General features: G+C 39.4%; 1 protein-coding gene and 1 non-coding gene across 6 annotated transcripts in view; both read right to left on the reverse strand.

The window, feature by feature from the left end:
• NLN (neurolysin) overlaps positions 1-22,862 on the reverse strand; it is a 102,404-nt gene that overhangs the window by 11,357 nt on the left and 68,185 nt on the right. For 4 of the 5 annotated variants that reach the window (XM_072958579.1, XM_031675522.2, XM_072958580.1 and 1 more), the window contains 4 exons: positions 17,943-18,129; positions 17,473-17,601; positions 16,175-16,311; positions 4,474-7,571 (listed from right to left, as the gene is read on the reverse strand). In XM_072958579.1, the coding sequence (XP_072814680.1) occupies positions 7,437-7,571; positions 16,175-16,311; positions 17,473-17,601; positions 17,943-18,129 (588 nt within the window). In that variant the 3' untranslated portion in view covers positions 4,474-7,436. Of the gene's footprint in view, positions 1-4,473; positions 7,572-16,174; positions 16,312-17,472; positions 17,602-17,942; positions 18,130-22,862 lie in introns of those variants that run through there. The other variant, XR_012071424.1, reaches the window with a different exon arrangement.
• On the reverse strand, positions 2,451-2,557 carry LOC140695746 (U6 spliceosomal RNA). The gene has a single exon (XR_012071599.1). It is a non-coding gene; the product is annotated as a U6 spliceosomal RNA (small nuclear RNA).

Genomic DNA, 22,862 nt, shown 5'->3' on the forward strand with positions numbered 1-22,862 from the left:
TCACTGGCTAACTGTGTTGCTGATGGAACAAAAAAGAGAATAATAGCCTCTGGCTGAAGATTTTATAATTGAAGCTGAGACAGAGTGGGCCATGTGCATGTTCAGAACAGTGACTGCATTGTGAATTACAACAGAAGTCCCACTTGTCAGTCACACAGACGTTTAAGACCGCAGAAAGGCATCTGATTTGAGACAGGGATGACAAAATGGATCTTTTGGTTTTCTCCACTTTGCCCTGAATATAAAGAGACTGATGACGGCTTTGTTCTGGGATAAAGTCTTACATTCCTTTTAGGACCTACCCAATCATTAATAGAGAAAGAAAATTCCTATCTGGAGTCCCTCCTACAATTTTCTGGAAGAAGTAACCTTTAGTCCTCATCACCCAGTGGGGAAAGAAAGCAATATAAATGATACCACGCCAGATATTTTGCTTTGTTTGCTAATCACTTTTCCTTCTTTATCTTCAGCCACTGTCTCAATGTTAAACGACTGTAATAAACAGTGTAAAGAAACATGGCTCTAATTTGACAATCTGCCAACATTTAAAACGCCTCTACTCTGAACCAGGAATTACACTTTTAAGAATTTAACAGACAAATTGACCAAATGTGGAAAACAACATATTTACAAAGATAATCTTGGCAGCATTGTTTTTCTTTAATATCCAAAGAGTGAAAACAACCTAAAAGTTCATTGACAGTGAACTGATTAAATAAGTTACTGTACCTTTATACAGGGAAATAAAGTTAAATAAGGTTAAGTTTAAAGTCCACTTTCAGTCCTTGTCACGAACCCTGGAACTCTGAAGTTTTTACAGTCCTTCATTGATCTAACGTTTAGTTGATTGCTGTTCCCATATAAGGAAGTTACAAATAATAGGCACTGAGGTATTGCAGAGTTCAGTGCTTTCCCTTTGGCTCTTATTAGTAGTAAAAGAACATTAACAACACTGATGGGAGAAGGAAGTAAGGAATCTTGACTAATTCCGGACCTTCTCTAAGCAGCTCAATAATCATTTTAACAGCCTGTTTTCTAGATTAATAGGATGTTCCAATGCCTCTTGGGTATATAATACTTAACCAGGTCAAGAAGAGTCATTCCTCTAAAGGCTAGAGGTTTATAACCACTTGGTCACAATACATAAAAATAGTTAAAGTGAATATTTTCATCTCTTGTTTATGAGTCTTTTAACCACAGGATCTAAGAAACCCCTGGATGTAACAGATAGAAGAACACCGTTAATCCCACTGCTGACACGCTGAAAAGAGAAAATCGACCATTTTGTTAGAAATAAGCCTACGGTGGCAGGTGGATGAGAATCATAAAATTTTGTGGTGCCAAGGTCTAACTGCACAATGGAGTCAGCCAGCGTTGGGGAAAAACAAGAGAAGCTCTGTACGCATACCCTTCTTTGATAATTTATCTCAATGTATTATGAACTTAATTGCTATCCTCACTACACTGTGAACAACCTATGTTCAAGGCTGTTTGTCATTTTTGTGTCCTCAGCACCAGGCACAGCATTTTATAGTCTTCAAGCTGAATTCAAGAACAGAATTTTGAAAACAAATTAAGGCAATAGTTCTTAGATTTTTCTGATTAATGCTAGGGATCCTCTCCCCAGAAAAGCTGCACACATCCAGAAATTTCAATATAATTTCAGGGCAGTCATGGACATCTGCCCTCCTCCTCCTTTCATTGACTTTCTAGGGAACCAGAGGTTCTAGATTAAGAGATTCCTAGGTTTAGAATACATAATCACAGAGAGAAGTGGAGGAATCTTTAGAAACATTCCCCATTCTCTCTCTTTTTTCTTTTTTTACAAAAAGTATGTTTCTTCCATTACTTCACACAGAAGCTTTTTCAGTACACCAAGGAAAAGGGCCCCTTCTTGCGGAAGATGTAAAAACAGTTTATCTATGTAGTTTTAGATTCATTTACAAATTAGATATTTTGCAGTTATTGTAGAAAAATGCATCCTTAGAGAAAAAAGGAATTTTCAAGAAGGCATGTTCATTTAACAAACATTTATGGACTATTCCTTATGAGTCAACAACTGTGGAGGACAGGGGCTAGAAACAATGACCCAAAGAGACCTCAATATGGTGGAGTGCATGCATAATAAAGTGGGTATTTGAGTTAGATTTTTGTCTCTGTGTATGTGCAGTGAAGACAGCGGTGGGTGGAATGGACAGAGAGCAACTGTAAATTCTGTAAAGGAAGAAAAAGAACCTTTATTCATTCTGTAAGAGCCTTTGGCTTTCTTATGGTCATATACAGCTCTTAACCTCCCATTCTCAGTTACCAGATAACCCACAAGAAAACGGATGATAATTTCTGAATAAATACTGGCTGATTATGAGGTCTAAGACAATGCTTAAACTATATTCCTACAGTATAAAGGAGTTGCAGCCATTTAAACGCCATTTCTTTTCTTTTTTTTTTTTTTAAATATGGAACGCTTCACGAATTTGCGTGTCATCCTTGCGCAGGGGCCATGCTAATCTTCTCTGTATCATTCCAATTTTAGTATATGTGCTGCCGAAGCGAGCACTAAATGCCATTTCTAAGAGCCAGCATTGTAAACATTTCTTTCATCTGAGTGATGTATTTTTCTTTTTTTGTGTGTGGGGGAGGGTAATTAGGTTTACTTATCTATTTATTTATTTAATGGAGGTACTGGGGATTGAACCCAGGACCCCGTGCATGCCAAGCAGGCACACTACCACTGAGCTATAACCTCCTCCCTGAGTGATGTCTTTCTGATATTATGTATTTGCTGCATCTTAAACTTTGGAGGAGACCTCAAAGCTGATTTGGTATGAACATCTACTCAAAAGAGGAATTCCTTCTTAAACACTCCTGGCAGCCACAGGCTTTGTTTGAACACTAACAGCAGCAGGATGTATTTGTGATTAACAATAATTATTAGAAACTGCTTCCTCATACTGAGCTAAGCCCTCATATTTTCCAACCATTTCTCTAAAGCTTTGGCTTCTGAAGCAATGAAGAATAACCCTACCCTCTCTTTCACAGCCTCCAAGTATTTGAAAATAGCTGCCATTTGGATGTCTGAATTCATCTCCAGAAAGAACTTTCTTAATTCTTTTATGTATTCCTCTTGAGAAGTATTTTCAAAGTCATCACCCTCCTGTTCCTACTCTTTCAAACGCTGTAATACTTGGCCAAAGTCTGTGACACCTGGATTAGAACACAATATTCTAGCTGTGATTAATCACAATGCATCAGAGTCCAGCGGGACTATTCTTTTGATCTGGACACGTCCTTCCATCAACACTCTTACAAGGCTTCAGTTCTCTCCTCCTGTCCCTTTGCCAGGTGTGCTGTACTATGGGTTTATATTGGAATTTGGTCAAATAAAAATGCTAGGTTTTTTTTTCCTGAAGATACCACTATGAAGGCAGGTTTCCATTCCTTTTACCTTTGCAACGGAATGGGTCCAATTTCATCTTAAATTGGTCTCAGCACTGAAGTAGTTTTAAATCTTAATAATGTCATCATATTTAAACATTCCAGCTCTGTTACATGCAAATTTGATAATACCTTCCATAGAATTCTTCATGTTTTCATCCAAAGGACTGGAAATTTCCTCGTTTAATGTGAATCATTATTCAACTTGCTTAGGAGTTTCAATAGCTAGGAATCCACCTGGCTAACGATTTTCCCATCATAGCCTCCACCTTAGCCTTAAAGATGTCAATAGGGCTGTCAAGTGCCTTGTTGGACTCAGTGAACACTGTACTTTTAAACCTTTCTAAGCCATACAGTTTCTCTGATGACAAATGCTACTGACATTTTATCATGGCAGTAAAATTTTACATGAGCTTCCAAGCTCTATGAAATAAGCAGCTAGAATGGGTGTCAGCTCACAGGAGCAGAAATAAGAGAGCTTGGGTCATATTCACCTATAGTGAACCAGATCAATGGTTCACTGGACCTATGTTTTATGAGGAAAGGAAACTACAAGGTAAATTCAGTGAAATAAAACTCAAGAATCATTCACTGGAGAGGGGTGTTTAAAGGGTTGTGTTTATTACCCCAATTTTTCAAAAAAATTTTTATGAAGTATCCATTTATACAACTTTATTGTGGGTATGTTGAAAAAGGCTACATTAATCTAGTATTTAGATTTTCTAACCTTCACCCTTTGTCTTGATACAGTTGGTACTAGATAATTATTTAGGCAGATTTGTTTCCAGTGGAAATCTCCATTAAAAATAAACTGAAAAAAAAAAAACTTTGGATATTGACTGTGTTTTAAAGAAAATGAGAGGGGAGGGTATAGCTCAGTGGTAGAATGTATGCTTAGCATGTATGAGGTCCTGGGTTCAATCCCCAGTACCTCCATTAAGAAAGAAAGAAATAAGTAAACCTAATTACCTCCTCCCACAAAAAAAAAAAAAAAAAGAAAAAAAGAAAATGAAAGCATGTTTATCTTATTTTGCTTTTATTCTCACCAAACAGTCATAAGAGAAGGTACATTCAGTTTCGAGGGGCTATCCAATTTCAGAAGAGATACATAACTGTGTAACAGTGCTGTGTTGGGGAAAGAACAAAGCTTTGGTCGTTGCATCTAGTCAGAGGGGATAAGGTTTCTCTTTTAACACTCTTTGGGGCTCAGCTAACTCTACCTAAACCCAATTTGGGGGATTAGTATTTTAATGCAATTTTCTCCAAGCATGAAAAATACTTCTTGTGCATGATAGAAAAGGAAAAAAATGAAAAATGCTAGCAGGCTCACTGGTGGGGAGCAGGCAGGATCGCTGTACACCCTCATTCATACACAAAGGCCAAAGGCAAAGCGGCAAAGTAGAAAGTTAAGTCATTCCCTACTAATTAAGGTAAATACAAAGTGCAAGTACAAAATCCTATCATTTTTTTTTTAAGAGCTATTTTCTTGATTTTGGTTTCTTACACAAAGCAGTTTGTCAAGTCCAAAGAGCTGCAGATACCTACCTGTCACCGCAGAAGTTCAAAAAGGCAGCATTTTGATGTAAATAGCTTGGGTGATAATTCTTCAATATAATTTTTAGTTCTCTATCTAGGTAACATGCAACACTTATACTAGAGGAGAAAAAAAAATCTGTATTAGACGGCATCACATTAGGACTTCTCTTTCTCTTCTCTGTGGCATCTTAAAATTAAACCTTTAGGAATCAGGCCTACTACATTTTCACCTAAGATGTTTAAGAACTTGCCCTCAGTGACATTAACAACTGCTGGAAAACCAGAAACAGGCCCAAATCTCCTGGATCGATAACCAAGAGAGACTTTACTATATGCATCTTAGTTCATAAATCTAAAGTGTAGGTTGGTCAATTACAATTTTTTTACAGTTATTTACACCATTCAGAACAGCCACCAACACTCTATGCTCTGATCTAGAAAAAAGGAACAAGCAGATGAACGGCCCATCCAAAAAGGCTTTAAAAAATAGGTCCTTAGTTTTGAATTACGGTAGGGAATGTTTTCTTGATGACCTCTTGATATTGTTGCTCTTCTTTGGCAGATTTTAAATATGGGATGTGGATCCTAAATACAAAGACCACCACAGCACTTCTGTTCTGTTATGCATTTCAGTTTTAACACTGAAGTATGAAAGAAATGTGAATTCATCCTTGTGACAGTAATGTAACTTTATTGTGTGCAGTCTTATTCACATCAAGTATTAGTTTTCCCATGTGAAATAAGTTAAGATTTAAAATGAGAAAGTTATTGTTAACGAGATGCACCGGGCAGTAGAAAAAGCTGAAGAGAGTTTTTGTCTGAAACTAGAAAACAGAACATTCTGGGAAAAAAAAAAAAGAGGAAAGTACCATTAGTTGCTAAGACCAAAAAAAAACAGTTTTAGGGACCCGAGGTGGTGATGCTGATGAGTGTGGGGGAGAGAGGGCCAGGCAACTGTCTTGGGGATGGGTGGGTGGGGGGATTTTCTGTGATGTTTAATAAGGTATTTGCTTGGCAATAATAATCTTTGAATTTTCTTCTGCATCGCTATAGCTCTTGGTTTTTCCTGCTGTTGACACTTCTGCTCCGCAGCATGATATTTTTTTTAGTTAGCACAAAGTCCACTTTGTCCTGGAGAGGGAAAAGGTTCTCATTTTGTCCCTGGCCAGCAAAGTCAAACCTCAGGTACACACGGGGGAACAACTGGAAGTCCTATGCAGAATGCATACGCTCAAAGTTAGTTTTTTAATTAAAAAAAATTTTTTTTTTGATTATCCTAGTTTGGTTTCCTCACTGAGTAGACTCCTAGAGAGAAAATAAGTACAGCGAGTTTCCTGGGCTGCTGCAGAACTGGAGTTTAGGCCCACAGTAAACAGTTAAAGAGCTCCGAAGGTTCACGTAAAATCACCAGACAAGGTAGGCTGCGGCCGAGCCTCTCCCCAGGGCTGAGTGTGAGCACGCCTGACACTTTGGAGCAGCTGTCCTCCCACATGTCTGTGCAGAACCCACCCCTCTCCTGGGCTTTCCGCATTCTTCACGCCCAGGGTCTGCTGCAGCTCTCTTCACTTGTGACGTATCTACCTGCCACGCGGGGTGAGGGGGGCAGCAGAGGAGGCGAAGTCCCTACCACTTATTAGAAACATGAGAAGAGAAAAACATCCTTGGACTTGCTTTCGTGTTCTAATTGGCAAATATGCGGAAAGACTGACAATCTTGTATGCTGAAGTGGAAATGAACCTCCAATCCGAGAAGCAAAATTCTCTAATACAAGATGTAAAAACTTGCAATATCCATTCGACCGTTTCAGCTAAAACTCATAATTTTTTGGTACTGTCTGACTGGAAGTCAGACAGAAAAGACAAAACCAATTGGAAGAACATCATTTAAGTGTGGCAGAAAGTTGGGGATCGTGAGGCCTGAAATACAAAGATAAATGCATTACTGAAACATAGTCCCCTGGCCCTGAGGTGTGTGGGCAAAGAGGTCACACTTTACTGGGAGATAGTGGCAAAGTGGATGCAGGGCTCCAAGAAAATATTTATCGAGGAAAGTGATGATTCATTTATCAGTTCAGAAATCCCAAGTACAAAACTTCAAGATATAAGAAGGATCAAATTATATAATGTACATGATTCAATTAAAAAATTCTTAGCCCTCTTACATTATATTATCTAGATTACAATAGTAAAAAAATCAAATTACCTTCATATGAAACTTTTATAAAAAGAAATCAAATCCATTTTTATGAAATTTTATAGTTACAATTATTTTCTAATGGGTCTTTTCTTAGCTCACAGTATTTATAATTCCATTTACATCTGTATAATTTTTCAAATCAAAAAGCAAAAGGAAGTCAATGGAAACCTACATTTTCATTTGCAAAACTCCCTTCAGTTTCCAGGCCAGTAACACATGGTGATGTCGACTTGTCCTCCAGACATGGACTGCTCCCAAAGATCCCACGTTTATGGGGCATGCAGGCCTCTGCTCATTAGGAACGCTTTTTGGTTTGGCTCACGTTTCAAGAAATTCTGGAGCATGTCCATGCCGTCCAGAGATCCCCCAGGTTTCAGGATTAGGTTTCTGTATTTCATTCCAACCTAATAAAATAAAACATGCCTAATAATTCATGGTTATAGCAATTTTCCAAATCTCCAGATGCAAAAGAGAAAAAGGGACTTTAGCTACACTGTCCGTCTGGAGGCTCTCCTTTGCCGAGACTATAGCTCTGCAGTATTTATTTATTTTGGTAGCTAAGAGATCTGGAGCTTAGACCTCCGGTCTTCCACACTTCCCTCTATTACTGTCTTGTCTTAGATTCTCAGCAGCACACTGGGAATGTAAGTAAACAAACAAAACACAGTCAGATGGAATATATAACAGGTTCCTAATTTGCTACCTCATCTCAAATGCAATTTCAAAAGGGTTAGCAAAGCAAGCGTTCATTGAGGCTAAAAACAGGGGTTCTGTGCTGTCAAAATGGCTTCTGCAACGCTTTTAGGAGGGGCTTATAAACAAACCTTCCTTATGGACGGGGCAACAGCACACGTCCCACGGTGCAGGGTAAGACATTTTTGCGGGCCCAGCATGGGGAAGAGGGACCTTTGTAAAGTTTTCTTTGGGGACAAGGTCTGGAATTTTAAAACGTATCACAATTCCTCTGCCTTTATTTACACAAACAGATGAGCAGATAAAGCGAAAGGGAACAACTGTAATTCAGTATCAGCATTATTCAGTATTTTCACTTCCTTTTCACCGTCCTTTTAGGGAAGTAAGGCAAGACAATTCAATGAAGCATAACTCTAAACCTATGCATAGGACAGCTCACAGGGTAACACTTAAATATACATCCATTGTATCATTTGAGCAATCACTGGTAGTCCTTCTGAGTACAAGAATAGCTTGAGAATTTCCAGAGACAAAAGTAACCTCATTTTTCACTTATGACAATGATTCTGCCTGGCACAACCATCTGAGGTAAGGCTAGTCAAACCGTTGAGGAGAATAAAATGTTGAGGAATGCAATCTACCAGGGAAATGTCTTATAGGGGTCGTAAAATCAAAACTTTTGGGGTTATCTTTTAGCTATAAACAGAAATCTTCTGTACCTTACTACTTATCTACAGGCTAACAGCTAACTTTAAGATGAGCCTTAATCAGGAGTAAACAGTTAGTCAAACAAAGTTACCTTCTGTAAACTCTGGAGAGCACTGTCCAATAGAAACACAATGTGGGCCACATATGTAATTTAAAATTTTCCAGTAATCACATTAAAAAAGTTAAGAAAATAGGTAAAATTAATTTTCATAAAATATTTTATTTAAACCAGTGTATCAGTAATAGTATCCTTTCAGCATACATCAGTATAAAGTTACTGAGATTTATTTTTCGTTGTATGTCTTCAAAATCATCATATCTCACTTCAATTCTTCAGCAGCACTGGCCACAATTCAGGTGCTCAGGAGCTACATGTGGCTGCTGTACTGGACCGGCCTGGGGCCTGGAACACAGACCGTCCTTAGAAGGGCTTGGAGACAATGCTCTAGTTTAACACTGAAGAGGTGAGTAGCAATCTTGTTGCCTTATTTATAAGTTTTGGGTAAAATTTTTTAAAAAGGGCGGCCTGTAATCACTGAGATTGGACTTCTTGAAAATCCTGGTAATGAGGGCTTGGAGGTACATTTATTTTTCTTTAGGAAAAACAAATGATGCGTCATTTTTCGCCTGGTCTGCAGCAATTCATGACTGTTACAGTAGTGATCTAGAACCTAAAATGTGAGTGATGGCCATCACAGACTCTATCATTCTAGCAAGTAGCAGATCAGAGTTCTTGAGACCAACACAATTCACCCCCTTCCCTGTCATTCACTGCCCAACATTTCTAAATTGGACCAGTGTTAAGTTAGTGGGTGGGGCAAGGAAGGTCTGTGCTCTCTGGGCATCGCAGTAGAGGAAAAACTTAGAAAATGAGAATTAAATTGATCTGAATGATCAAAATATTATAAACCACTTATTGTGGAAAAATTTTAAACATACACTAATAATAGAGACAACAGTATAGTGAACCCTCTCATACCCAGCATGCAACCTCAATGACTAGCATTTATCTATGGAAATTCTTAATGCTTGAGATCTGAGAATCTTTTATTTATTCAGAAGACATATTTTGTTGCACAAATATTATAGGAACAGTAGTAAAAATTTAAATAAAGTAAAAAAAAATCAGCAACATGCTAACATCTGCCAGGTATTCTCTTATCTTGTATGGAGGGCTGTTATTGTAGGCAGTCAAGAAAAGCAAGCATTTGGGAGCTGCATGCATGCCAGCTCATGCCTCCTCTGACCCGCAAAGTCACTGCAGAGCCGGGCACTGTTCAGTCTCACAATATGCGGCTCAGTGCAGCGCAAGTCCTCCCCTGCTTATAGCTCCAAACAAGCTGATTCAATTTCCTGAATTACAGAGCAATGGTCTTTTAATAATTTCATTTCCTTTGCAATGAAGTTTGGAGAAGAGTTTAAGAGTCATTTTGGTAATAGGATCTTGTTTTCTTAAAAAAGAAAAAGTGAAGTGAATTTTTCTGCTTTAGGAAGGATCTGGGCTCTCTAGGTGACAGAACACGGTCTGGGAGACCGTGTTTGCAGGTGGCAGGAGTCTCTGCTGTAAGTCATTCTACTCTGTTTATATCATAAGGGAACCTTAATTGTGAGCAAAGCAGGAAGAGAAGCGCTAAGACAACCGCTAGAATTTCTCATGCTAAAAATCCTCCAGGAGGACCTGCGTAGAATAAAAGCTCCTGTTAGCCATTTGATGGAGGAATATCAGCATCGGTCACCTCTGTGGTTTTTAATCCCAGAAGATTAACATGTATCTTCTGGCAGCTGTGCAGGTCCTCCCTAACACTGATGTTTTCTAAAGCAGGATGAGGAGTTCTGGAATGAGGCCCAGGTTTGAATCTCAGCTCCATCCTCAGCTATGTGACCTTGGGCCTTGGTTTCCATACCTGTAAAATGGGAGTCTGCCTACCTCCCTCAGTTTATGGGGAATTAAAGGAGATGATTTCAGTACCTTGTCTGCTCCCTAGAATAATTCCTGCCATACAGGGGTATTCAATACCTCTGAGTAGTCATCCATCCTCCTTTCCTTTCCTTCCTTCTCACACTGCCTCAAAGTGCAGTTACTTATACACAGCCAGGGAAACAAATGCACTCCTGATTCAGCACTTCCTTAAAATTAGTTCTGTCTCCTAATAAAGCAAGAAAAAAAGCACAGAGACTTCATCTCCACTATTAGCATAAAAAAGAATACATAATTTGTAGGAATATTAAGTAAGAGAGACAAGGCACTCACTTGCAAGAATATGTATGCTTTATCTGAGGTAATATTTTAAGAGCAAGCATGGTTACCTGAGTGAAGGATGTCCACCATCCATCAGTACCAAGAACATATAAATGGGAAACAGACTGCGTCTCCTGCCATCTCTGGAGGAGCACATGCAAGCTCCCTCCCTCCTCTGTGACTGACCCTGGGCAGTGGAGCCAGGCGTCTCCTTTCTACACTGAGTTAACAGGCATCAGGGCAGAGGGCATCCACCCACGGGCAGGTACTGACAATCGGGCTTCTAACAGGCCCACCAGCCCGCTTTAAAAGTGGACTTTGAAATCTTTCCTTCCATAGCTCATCAGTAAACTCCTACCCAGCACAGCACACACTTTGTTTTCTACAAGTGAGGGTGGGGCGTTCGTGGGTGGAAAAAGACTACCTTTGACCACAAACAGGAAGGAGGGAGAGAGTGCAGGTTGGTGCTGGTAGTCAGGGAGATACAGACAAAGTACAGTGGGAGGAATCTTCCCTTGATTGGAAGAGGTCTACGGGAAACCTTGAGCAAAGTTTCAGTTTGTGAGGACGGAAGAGTAAATTTAAGGCGTGGGAGGAGGTCTGGAGAAAAATTGTACCTTAGGTAGAAGTTTGTATTAGGATGAAAGATGAGTGGAAGCAGATGGGGGAACTACCATTTGGGTCCAGTAATCGGTACATGTAACAGTTTTGAAGCAGAGGACGAACACAAGGACAAATGAAACAGTTCCGATTAGAAGGGCCTTATGATCTACAAGGTGAGATAAAGGAATAGACAATTAACAAGGCAGATCATTAGGGCCCTAAGAAAGACAAAAAGAAGGGCTGTAGGAGCACAAAAGAAGAAAAATGCTTCCAGTTGGTTGGGATTCAAGGCTAAGAAGGTCTGGTGTTGTAAATATTCAAGAAGCAGGTTGGAAATCAATCCCATTTCCTTCCTTTGTCCCTTAAATCAGGCAAAATTTAAGTCTGTTCGAAAAGGCTGAAGTGTAAGACAAATCAGCTGTGGGGTGGCAGATCAGGGGAGCTGACGCAGAACTTAGTCCACCTGTAAGGACCCTCAGGAGGGGAAATCTCACATTCTCTCTTACAACACATTACAGCAGGCACTGGGCCTAGGATTCTGTTTGAAGAGCTCTGGGATACCGTGCTTTATAACACACCTTCTGTCAGCTAACTCTTTTTCATGTTTAACCAAGACTCTTCATGTGTGTCGCATGTAAGGTCTACTTCCTCATGGCTCGGGGCATAGTCACACTTAACTATCTTGACTTTCTCAGTACTCCTTTCTGCCTGGAATCCTTGGTTGTATTTCTTCTTCACTGATGGAAAAAAAACAAAGCTTAGCAATTACTCTCAACGCAGAAGAGGAGGACATAATTCTAGCTTAACAATATAATTGCCTTTGAATCCACAATGTCTATTACCTCTAAGGAAATTTTCCCACAATGAAGTCGCTTTATAAAAAGAAATGATCCTAGTTAAAATGCCCTCATTCTTTCAACCCTACGATTAGCTGCTGGATTTTGAAACTGTTTGGGAACCTTGAAGGGATCCTGAAAGAGTGCCTACAGTTTGCTGGGAAAATGTTATTGCCAGGCAGTTCCTTTCCATGGTTATTAAAGAGATGATTTGGAAAAGTGAAAGATATGTCTGATAATGACTTCTCCACGTTTACTTAGATAATATTTAACAAACTAAACAGCTAAGATGTTAGCTGTTTGCTATGAAGAATATAGAAAACTACAGATAACACCAGAGCTGGCAAACTTTTAAACTATTAAAGGTAAGTGGCCAGTTCTAACACTTTGATAGAGGCCATCAAAACAGAATGAAAACGACTGTGTGTAAGATATTCTGTTGCTAACATCTGGTGTCAGAAGACTGCAGGTTTACACTTGACCCTTCCTGTTACTGTTTTCCCAGTGAGTAGCGCACTTTCTACAGTTCTGCTTGTTAAGATCTGAAATGGTTCTCGCCCAGACCTGGGCTTTGCAGGATGGCAGGAGGTGACAGAGGGAAGGCCTGGAGATGTTCCTTTGTTGATCCCAGTGACCATGACCAATTATGTCAACAGTATGTGACCTTTCAGCCCCAGCCTGTCTAGAGCTTGGGGACTAAGACTAGCAGGCACTGACTCTGTCACGGGCCATCTTGCTATCTTCTCAAAATCTCCAAATACGTACTAGGGAGGCTGAGGGGCCTTGAGACAACAAAGTCTGCATGATGTACTGTGCCTGCTCTGAGTCCCTTAACTTCTGATCAAACTCAGCATTTCTTTATACCATAAAAATTCTTTCTCTTCATCATAACACAGTTGTAACAATGATCTGTTTCTGTAGAACAGGATTGTTATTCCAAAGTATTAATTTTAAAAGAGTATTTGAATTGTGTAAATCGGGTGTTTATTTTAGAGCAAATATCTGTAAAAAAATAAATAAATAAACAAAACCAAACAAGCAGTACACTGAAGGAGTGAATAAAATGGCTATATTAAAAGCTACTTCCGTATCTGCCAGTGCAGTGAAGGGTGTGAGTGAGGGTCAGTGCAAAGGAATTCTCCTTGGCCAATGGGGCCAGATTAACTATGGCTGTGATGGCAGGGAAACAGGAAATGACATGATATCCAGAATATTGAACAGGAAGGAAAAAAAAGGGATTAAAGCCAGTTTCATGGCATAAGATGAACAGTAATATAAAGCACTGCTGAATCCAGAATTTTACTAAAAATGAGAACTGTTTTAAACATCACAAGGGAACAACTCAGAGTTGTGGGGAATCCGGCTTTCTCCACATTCAACCCAGCCCTTCTGTCTAAGTCAAGAGTAGTCTGGCTGCCTGCCAAGCTGAAAAGCTCGAGAAAAGAGGAGGTACGTAGCAGCATAATAGCAGGGGTGACTCCTGCTGGACTGGCAAGTTCCTTCGGGTCCACTGGGATCAGTATTTTGGCTGTGACCTTGACAGCTGGAAGAGGAGAGGTGACGGGGGAGAGGGTCCTGAGGGTGTGGTCCTGTGAGTGGAGCACAGAGGAGGTGAATGATGAAGCTTCATCGAAAGAGGTGCCTTAGCGTTGATGCCCGGAAGCCTCACCAACTATAAGAGCTAGTGGGAGGTCAGATGGTACCTTTCTATATTTGGACCTTGTATCTCTTTAAAAACTGTTTTCTGATTTCTATAACATACTCCATGTAAAAATAAGGAAAAGCCCCATAAAAAGTGCAGAAAAATATTTAATAATCACTCATTAACTTACCACCCAAAGATAACTTTTGGTAACACTTTGATGTGCTTTTTCTCTAAATGTATTTTTGAAAATAAAAGTTTGCATCCTATGATGTAAAATATTTTATAACTTGATTTTTTTTTTCATTTTGTAGAATAGTTTTGTTGAACATTCCAGATGTTAAGAAGCAGCTTATTGAAACCCTTTCCCCATGCCTAAAACCAAGTTCCCTCTTATGTTTAGAGGATGGACAGATCACTTTTGGTTTCGAAGATCTGGAAGACTTCATAAATGAGTGGCCATCTGAATAAGGGCCTTTACACATGGTAGGATTTTGGAGCAGCACAGACAAGGAAGGTGTACATTTTAGGTGGAAGAAGTAGAATGAATAAATTTGTGAAGGAGGAAAGACCCAAGGGGAACACACAAAATTGGCTAACACGCTGGGTGTTCTGGGAAGTAAGGAGGGGATGTGTTTGCTAAGCTCAGGGCTGGGACAAAGAGAGAAATACCAAGAAGCAGGAAGTAGAACAAAGGTAGGTGAGGGCCTTTGGGACCTGGCAACTAGATTGTCAGAGGTCACTCTGGAGGGCGGGTCACTGTCCAGTTTAGCTAGTGGAGGCAAAAGCCAGGAAACAGAGGGGTGCAAAAATTGTTTCTTGTACCAAGAGAGTCAGCTGTGAAAGGAAGAACAACTAAGTAGGAGCACTGAGAAGATCAGAGTCAGTGCTAAGTTGTTTCCCTGAGATGGCAGACCAGCAAGTCTCAGTATTACAGCCATCTCCTCTGAGACAGGAGGAAAGAAGATAAAGACTGAAGTATAGAAAGAGAAAAAGATGCAGGTACTGACTTTCAATGATCTTAATGTTCTTAGTAAAGAGGAGAGATCACCTGAGAGGTGGGAGGGGTGGGAGGGGTGGGGAACCGGGGACACCCAGTAAGGGAAGGAGGGCAGGACTGCAGAGGAACACTGAGGGTCCAGTGCAGGTTCGACAGGGTGACTGCAGTGGGGCAGGTAAACGGAGTCCCACCATCTTCCCCGGAACACTGAATCCCAAGGGCACTGTCTCTCAATGAGATGGCAGAGGACTGGGGCTGGGCACCGGCTAAAGGTCATGCTGAAAACAGGGTATTTATGAGAACAAGTCAGTGGCTGATCATTGTAAATGCATCGGCTAGGGAATGGAAGGAGACCCAGAGCGACCTAACAGCCTGGGTAAGGTGGAATGGACGATGCAGTAATTGGAAAGGCTAGTGTACACCATGCAGGTACCCTGGAGGGCACTTTCTTGGGGGGAAGGGTTGGGGGAGGGGGTGGTGATCTAAATTACACCAAAGTCTTCCAGTGCATGTGTGTAAGGTACTAGGAAGTCCAGAAACATAAAGTTTGGAGAACAAATCAGTTGGTTGCAATAGGCACAGAAAGCCTGATTTTGATATTGATAATTTTGTTCTTCTAATTTCTGAATCAAACAGAATGAAAAACACACTGGAAAACCCATCAGCCCTAGAAATAATCTGACTGCTGACTCTTCAACAAGAGTGGAGGCTGAGGGACTGTAACACAGGAAGGGTTGGCTGGCAGCCACCTGGCAGTCAATTCACTGTACACGGAAATGAAGCACTTAAATTACTTAAAGGCATTTAGGTTACAAACAATGCAGTAGGTGGGATATGCCAGTCACAGAAAAAAGGGCGCCTTCCACAGAAAATGTATGATAAAAGTGTGTAGAGTACATCAAAACATAGGCAGACCATTTATATCAGGAAGGAGTTCACCTTTCTTTCCCAACCTCCTATAAAACACTTACGGCACATGTCAAAACTAGCAGCTATAAATGCTCAAATGCATAAACAAAGCTTTGAATTTTCATTATGCAATGTATTGGAATGTTAATAAGCAAGAAAATGCAGTAGGTTTTTTTTTTAACTTATAGAATTAAGAGTTAATCATTTGTACACTACACTTAATAAGGTATGATGATGTGAGAAGATGCAAGACTTTAAAGCTAAAAGTTGTTACCAAACCTCTTCCTCTAAAATCGAGCTGTCATTAACATTTTACACTAGGTATTAAAGGGGAGGGGGCAGCTACAAAATTAAAAGGAGGAAAAAAAAAACAATACCTCTGGATTCATTATCCCTTCTTTCTTAAAGCAGCTGTAAAACATGTCCGTGGAAAATACTTCACTCCAAAGGTATCCATAATATTGGCCATCATATCCGCCTGCCAAGTGACCAAAAGTAGCCGGCATATTTGTGCCTTTAAAGAAAGATACTTTTTAATTACAGTGATGGCAAATAAATATCAGATTATCAGCTAGCCAGCTTCCCCATGGAGGGGCCAGCCGTGGGAGGAGTGTCAGGATCACCTCTAGTACTCCCGGGATTTACGCGTGCCGTTGGCTGACAAGTTTAGAAACTTCTCTCCTGTGGCGGCTCCACCTAGGAGCTGGTTTCGGCCCTCAGCTCTGGAATGCCTGACAGTAGTTTCAAAGGCTTTGTCCACACCCATCACACAGCTCAGTCGTCTTATCCCTTAGACACACGTGTGTCTTACAAATACTCTAATATTAAGCCTACTTGTTGTCACACCTATTTATATCCAAAATACATCAGAATGGCTCTTATTCTGGGTTCATAATTACTGGAAAAAAAACTCTTTCCGTGGAAAGCTAAAAAGGTTTTTACCAAGTCAATCTACCTCTAGGGCTATTTTAAAAAAGGATTTCATCAAGTGGCCTGAGGCACAAAGCTGCTGTTCGGCCAACTAGAAACAAATCACAAAAGGAGCCTGGATGGACTCAACTGACTATTCTGACCTTTATTATCTCCATAAATGTGACTGATTCAATGAAGTAACAATTTCTTTGGTGGAAAAAAAAGTCACCTTTCCGTTCCGACTACATGTCTGCATAAAATCTGTAAATATAAATGTAAATGCATTATGGGTGAGCATCCACCCACCCACTCTCATGAATCTCATAAATAATACTAGGTTAGAAGCTGCTAGTCAAACTGCCTTAAGTGACCTCAGGAACAGAATCAGAAGCAAGTTATAAGTCCGTGCCTCTCTAAAGCTGCCCCTTCCGCCAGAGTCTCACTGAAATACTAGGGAAGTCATGGTGCATACAGGGAGGGCGGGGCCAGGCCGGGGCTGCCAAACGTGAACGGCTTTCTCTGCTCTGGGGTGGAGGCCAATTGCTCATGCCTGATTACACTAAAATGCTGCAAAGCTGGAGCCGCCTTTCCTTCAAGCCCTTTTGGACAGGATAACTCACGAGGACATGGTATGCCTATTTGAAAGTCATGGCCTGATTATAGAAATCAGCCCAATAAACTGTACCTTCTCTGGCAGTGTTAGTAGTCTACCCTGTGTAGACTTCACAGGAAAAAGGAACTTACAGTGATAGGATTTACATACCTGGAGTAGCTGCAACACCTAAGATTTCTGTGCAATATTTGGCATATTCGTTTGCAGCATCCAGCGATGTGTTGGTATGGAGAGACTGATCAACTTTGCTCAAAACAATCTGGCGTAAGGTCAGGAGACCTAATAACATAAGAATGTTTGGGCATGTTTTGAAGAGAGAACAAATGTGTTCTAACATCATGGACCACAGATTTCATCAACTGATTCCTGTAGTACTCATTCCAAAATCAGAGCGAGGCATCTCATTCTATTTAAAATTTAAAAGGAAATGTTTTTTTTTTCCTTAGACATAACTCCAGAGTTCAGTATTTAAATATATTTAGCGGTCCTCCTTCCTCATGTTAACACTCTAAGGGCACTACCGTTACAAAAGGGGAAATAAGTTCTACAGAAGCAGAGGCTATCGATTCTCCATGAAGAAGTTCTCATTTATTTTCCTCTTCTAAAATTGTAAGTCATACCTGTGTTGACCAGTCTAGAAGCAACAAGTTTTTCAAGAAGATCATCCGTAATAGGGCTTCCATCTTTATAATGTTTTGACAGTCTTCGGAGGGAATCGATGTCCCACACCCAATTTTCAAGCATTTGTGATGGCACCTCTACAAAGTCAGTTTCCACATTTGTTCCACTAAATCTTGCAAAATCCGTCTAGAAAGTAAACATAAAGGTCTTTTGTAAAAAGCACTGAATGAAAACTACATATATGATGAATTATAATTAAGGCTCACCAAAACTTAAGTCAGAATTAGGGTCAACTACCTCTTTGAATGAAGGGTTAGGATAACCTCAAATTTAAATGAAAATAAGACAGAGTAACCAAGCAGCCTGAAAAAAACCTCCAAATACTCTATATTAAAGTAATATTTAATTCTTCTGAATCACAAACTTGAAATAATCATCAGGAAATCATAAATGAAAAAACATCAGTGTAAGTTAAAAGAAGCCTTAAGCTTTGAAAGTGAAAATATTTTAAAAGAATTTCCCAGGGAAGGAGGGGATAGTTCAGTGGTAGACTGTCACGCATGAGGTCCTGGGTTCAATCCCAGGTACTGCCGTTAAAATAAATAAGTAAATAAATAAACCTAATTACCTACTGCCCCCCCCAATTTTTCCATTAAAAATGAAGAAACCCATAATCTGAGACAATCTCTTCCTACCTCCCCTTTCTATTTGCATACTTCTGTTTATTCAATACATGCCTTTCTGGGGCATTCATCACTCTATTACTTAATTACTCAAGTTTTCATCCAAATCAATTAAAGAGTTACATTACAGACAGATACCCTTTTCATGTGTGTGATGCTTTGTGTTTTAAACTTTAAATAAGTGTTTCTAAGACAACCGTGCTATAGAAAGCCTGAGCTGTACCTCTCGGATTGGGTAGAAGATGTTACCTTAAAACAAAAAGCCACTTCAGTGGGAGTTAGTGCTGTATATTAGTTGGCAAATAAGGTGAGTTAAATGCAGCTATAAGAGAACAGAAACAAAGGATATACTCAAGAGTTAAAGCACCCCTCGTAAAAATAAAGGATTTATTCTGAGGACGTGGGCTAAGAGTGAAAAAAGTTTTTTGTTTTTTTTTTAAAAGGGAATTTTAGTAAGTTGCTGAGTCAATGTCAAAAAAGCTCTTGAGCAAAAAGATGAGAATTCACTAAACAGGCTGGTGTTTTTCAACCTTCACCCCATCCGGAGAACTCATGTAAAACTGCCACTGGCAGGGGAGATTCAACTTTTATCCAACTGGATCATCTGCAGAATAGGGGTTATCATTCTGTTATCTTTCCTGACCCTCTGTCCTGTTTCTCTCTTTAGATGCTTCACATCCTTGTCTCCCTGACTTCATCATCCCCGGGGCTCTAAAGGGAAGGAAGGGAAAGGAAGAGGGGCTGAACCACTGGAGAAGGTAGCAGATGGGATGTTGAATCAGCAGCAAATAACCACTCTGCTTTTGGCCCAAGGCAGAGGCACAGATGTCAATGCCATCTCACACACTGCCTTTCTCTCTTTATGCAGAAAAATGTTTTGCTTGACTTCCCATTATGATTGTACCAGTTCTCGATGTGAAGAGCTGCAAATACTGAAGGACCAAGGGAAACTAAATTCACTATGTACTGGAATTATGGAACCTCCCAAAAAACTCTTATAGAGAAAGCCTCAAGGGTTCCAGAAAACTGAATATTGTGACTCTTTCTTGTATATTATCTTCTAAAAATAACTACATTGTACATTACAGATAAAATAATTTTACACAGTAATTATAACAGCCAACATCTACTGAGACTGTTTACTATGTCAGGCATTTTGCTAGGCTCTTGACATGGATGATCTGATCTAAATCCCAAAACAATTGTATGAAGCACTGTAATCTCCATTTATGAGATAAGGAAATTGAGGCATATGGAGATTAGTGGTAGACCTAGGGCTTGAAACCAGGTAATCTGACTCCAGAACCCCAATTTTAACCACAAATGCTATATAATGCTTCTCTATTTTACAGAAAAATGGGGAAAAGAAGGTTAAATTACAATGTTACAAAATGATGAGATCTTCTTGTAAGGGATCTAAAGCCATTATCAGACTTGCCTTTATGTGAAGAGTAAAAACCAGGCTTCGGTGTGCTTCCTTAGAAATCTGATTCCCTTTATATACTTGAAGCATTTTCAAAGATCAGACATGAGATTGAGGTGTAAAGGCCAGCCTTGGTAGCCGTCTATCCTGGATTTGGGATTCTGTAATACTAATGGCATAATTTTCTAAAGATTACAGTTTTAAAATAAGTACTAACAGAGCAGATAAAGGCAGAATCACACCATCAGCTATTTTGACAAAAATATAAATTTTGATACCCTGCCTGTGTGAACATTTTTTGGTTAGTATTTGCTGTTGAGGGGGGAAATCAACCCCAAATAACAGCAAAATGTGTGTGTATTTGGTGGTGGTGGTGGTGGTGGTGGTGGTGGTGGTGTTTCAGAACCTAGGAAAAAAACATGAACAAATAACCCATGAGTTAAAATTAACTGAGAATTAACACAGTTCTGTCATGCAGAGTAGAGAAGAGAGGGCTCATTCTAGCCAAAGCCACCCTGTAGCGGGGGAGAGAGAGCACAGCAAATGAATGAACAGATCAACAATGTCTTCTGAAGAACAAAAGGAAATGTTTGCAAGGAGTAAAAGCTAAAAATAACTCTACTGCTTACTAATTTCTCGAAAGTCAGTCACGCTGTTTCTCTGGGTGCCCTCTGGGCAACATCATTTAAATATTTTTCAAATGAGGGGAACAAAGAACTTACAAAATCCAAAAGCTCCATTTCCAGCAAATAACTGAATTTGAAAGGGAAAGGAATCCACAGTCGGCCACTATGTGTATGTCCACAGAGAAACTCTGGGCAAATCTTTGGATCCAGCAGCCTGACGGGGCCTGACACACGGAACAGCGTGGCTACTGAACTGCATTACTCATTGTTGACCAGCCAGCAAGTACCACTTCCCAGTATCGAACTGCAGGTTCCAAAGAAGCCAAGAAGCACTTGATGCAGTTTTCAACACGAATAATTCGACAATGCTGAATATAGTATCGTATGGGCATTATTGCTGCAGGAAATATTCTAACAATAAAAACCCAGAAAACAATGTAAATTTAAGATTCCTGTTTGGTTAGAAGTTCTTGAGAGGACAGTGTCTAAAACTATGAGATTTTTCTATATTATCTTTTTAAACAATCAAATACCTAAAATATACTCCGTTATAGATTTTTTCAATAGACGACTTGATGCTACAGAGATTAGCTTCTCAGTTCATACAACACAGTGAGAGCTGGAGCAAAATTATATAAACTAAAGTTCTAAAAGTCTTGTGAGCTTTTGTTGTATTGAGAGACCAAATCCCATGGGTTGTTGTTCTAATTAAGAGACTGGCTGCTCTCAGTATTTACAACTAAAGTGTTATTTTCATGATAGCAAACCTCAACTCAAAAAAAAGGCAGTTGCTGAAATCAGGAAATGCATTGTGTTTAAAGAAGAACAGGACTCGGGAGAGCTGACCTTGCCTGTCTAAGACGATCCCCTATTGATTTCTTAGCAGTCATTCCATGTCCTGACCTGTCCGATCTCCCCCTAAATCCAGAGATGATGAAGATTAAGTAACAAAGCATTAAAAAAAAAAAAAAAGAAAGAAAAGAAAAGTGCCACTGTCTCCTAGGCTTTGCCATAAACAGAGGGTTAAAGGTCATACTTTTCACTTCACATATCCCTAGCAATCACTGGAAATAATAACAGTGATAAAGAGAACCTGAATAACACTTCATTGCCTTTCACAACAGCCCTATAGTTCAACAGGTCAGGATCCACCACCACCATTTAAAAGGCATGTGAGACCACACATTATCTGCAGAAGCCTTGAGTACTACACCTTAAATTCACAGGCTTACCCCCCAAACTGGCTATACCTTCCTGACTATTATTTCTTACATATAAGTTACCTTTTTTAGATGAAAACAAATAAAAGTACTATTCAAACTCAAGTGCTAAGAATAACCTTATATATACATATACCTTATTAACAACTGTACCTCCAAAATACAGCACATGCCGAGAAAGCTGTAGACAGTCAATTAATCTTTGTGAAATAAATGAAGCTGTGAGGAAAATGTTTCTGTATGAAAACCCAACCCTGAATAACTTGAAGAGATTTTCTTTTTATCATACTTGACCCAACCTCTTAGCTTCCAACCTAACATCACCTCTCTACTCTGTCTCCTTTTAATACTTAATATTTAATTTGTATGATTTTACTTAATAATATTGTTTTTAATTTTTTATTTGTTATATTTCACATCCTCAAACTTTAAACATTCAAGATACTATCTCTTTTTCTTTTGAACCCAATGCTACCATATCTAGTATATCATGTCAGACAATAGATAATCAATAACTCTGTTTCTAAGGAATTAACAAAACATTTCTCTTTTAAAAATATCTTTCTAATTATATTAAAAAAACCCACATGGAAAATACAAAACAGAAATAGACTCACAGACATAGAATACAAACTTGTGGTTGCCAAGGGGGTGGGGGGTGGGAAGAGATAGACTGGGATTTCAAAATTGTAGAATAGATAAACAAGATTACACTGTATAGCACAGGGAAATACATACAAGATCTTGTGGTAGCTCACAGAGAAAAAATGTGACAATGAATATATATATATGTTCATGTGTAACTGAAAAATTGTGCTCTACACTGGAATTTGACACAACATTGTAAAATGATTATAAATCAATAAAAAATATTAAAAGAAAAAAGAAAAACAAAAACCCACATGGACAAAATGCAGTAAGAAAATGAAAAGAACAAGTCCCCAAACAGAAATAAACAGTGCGTAGG

The sequence above is a fragment of the Vicugna pacos genome, chromosome 3, assembly GCF_048564905.1.
Source record: "Vicugna pacos chromosome 3, VicPac4, whole genome shotgun sequence".
Classification (NCBI taxonomy): Eukaryota; Metazoa; Chordata; class Mammalia; order Artiodactyla; family Camelidae; genus Vicugna; species Vicugna pacos.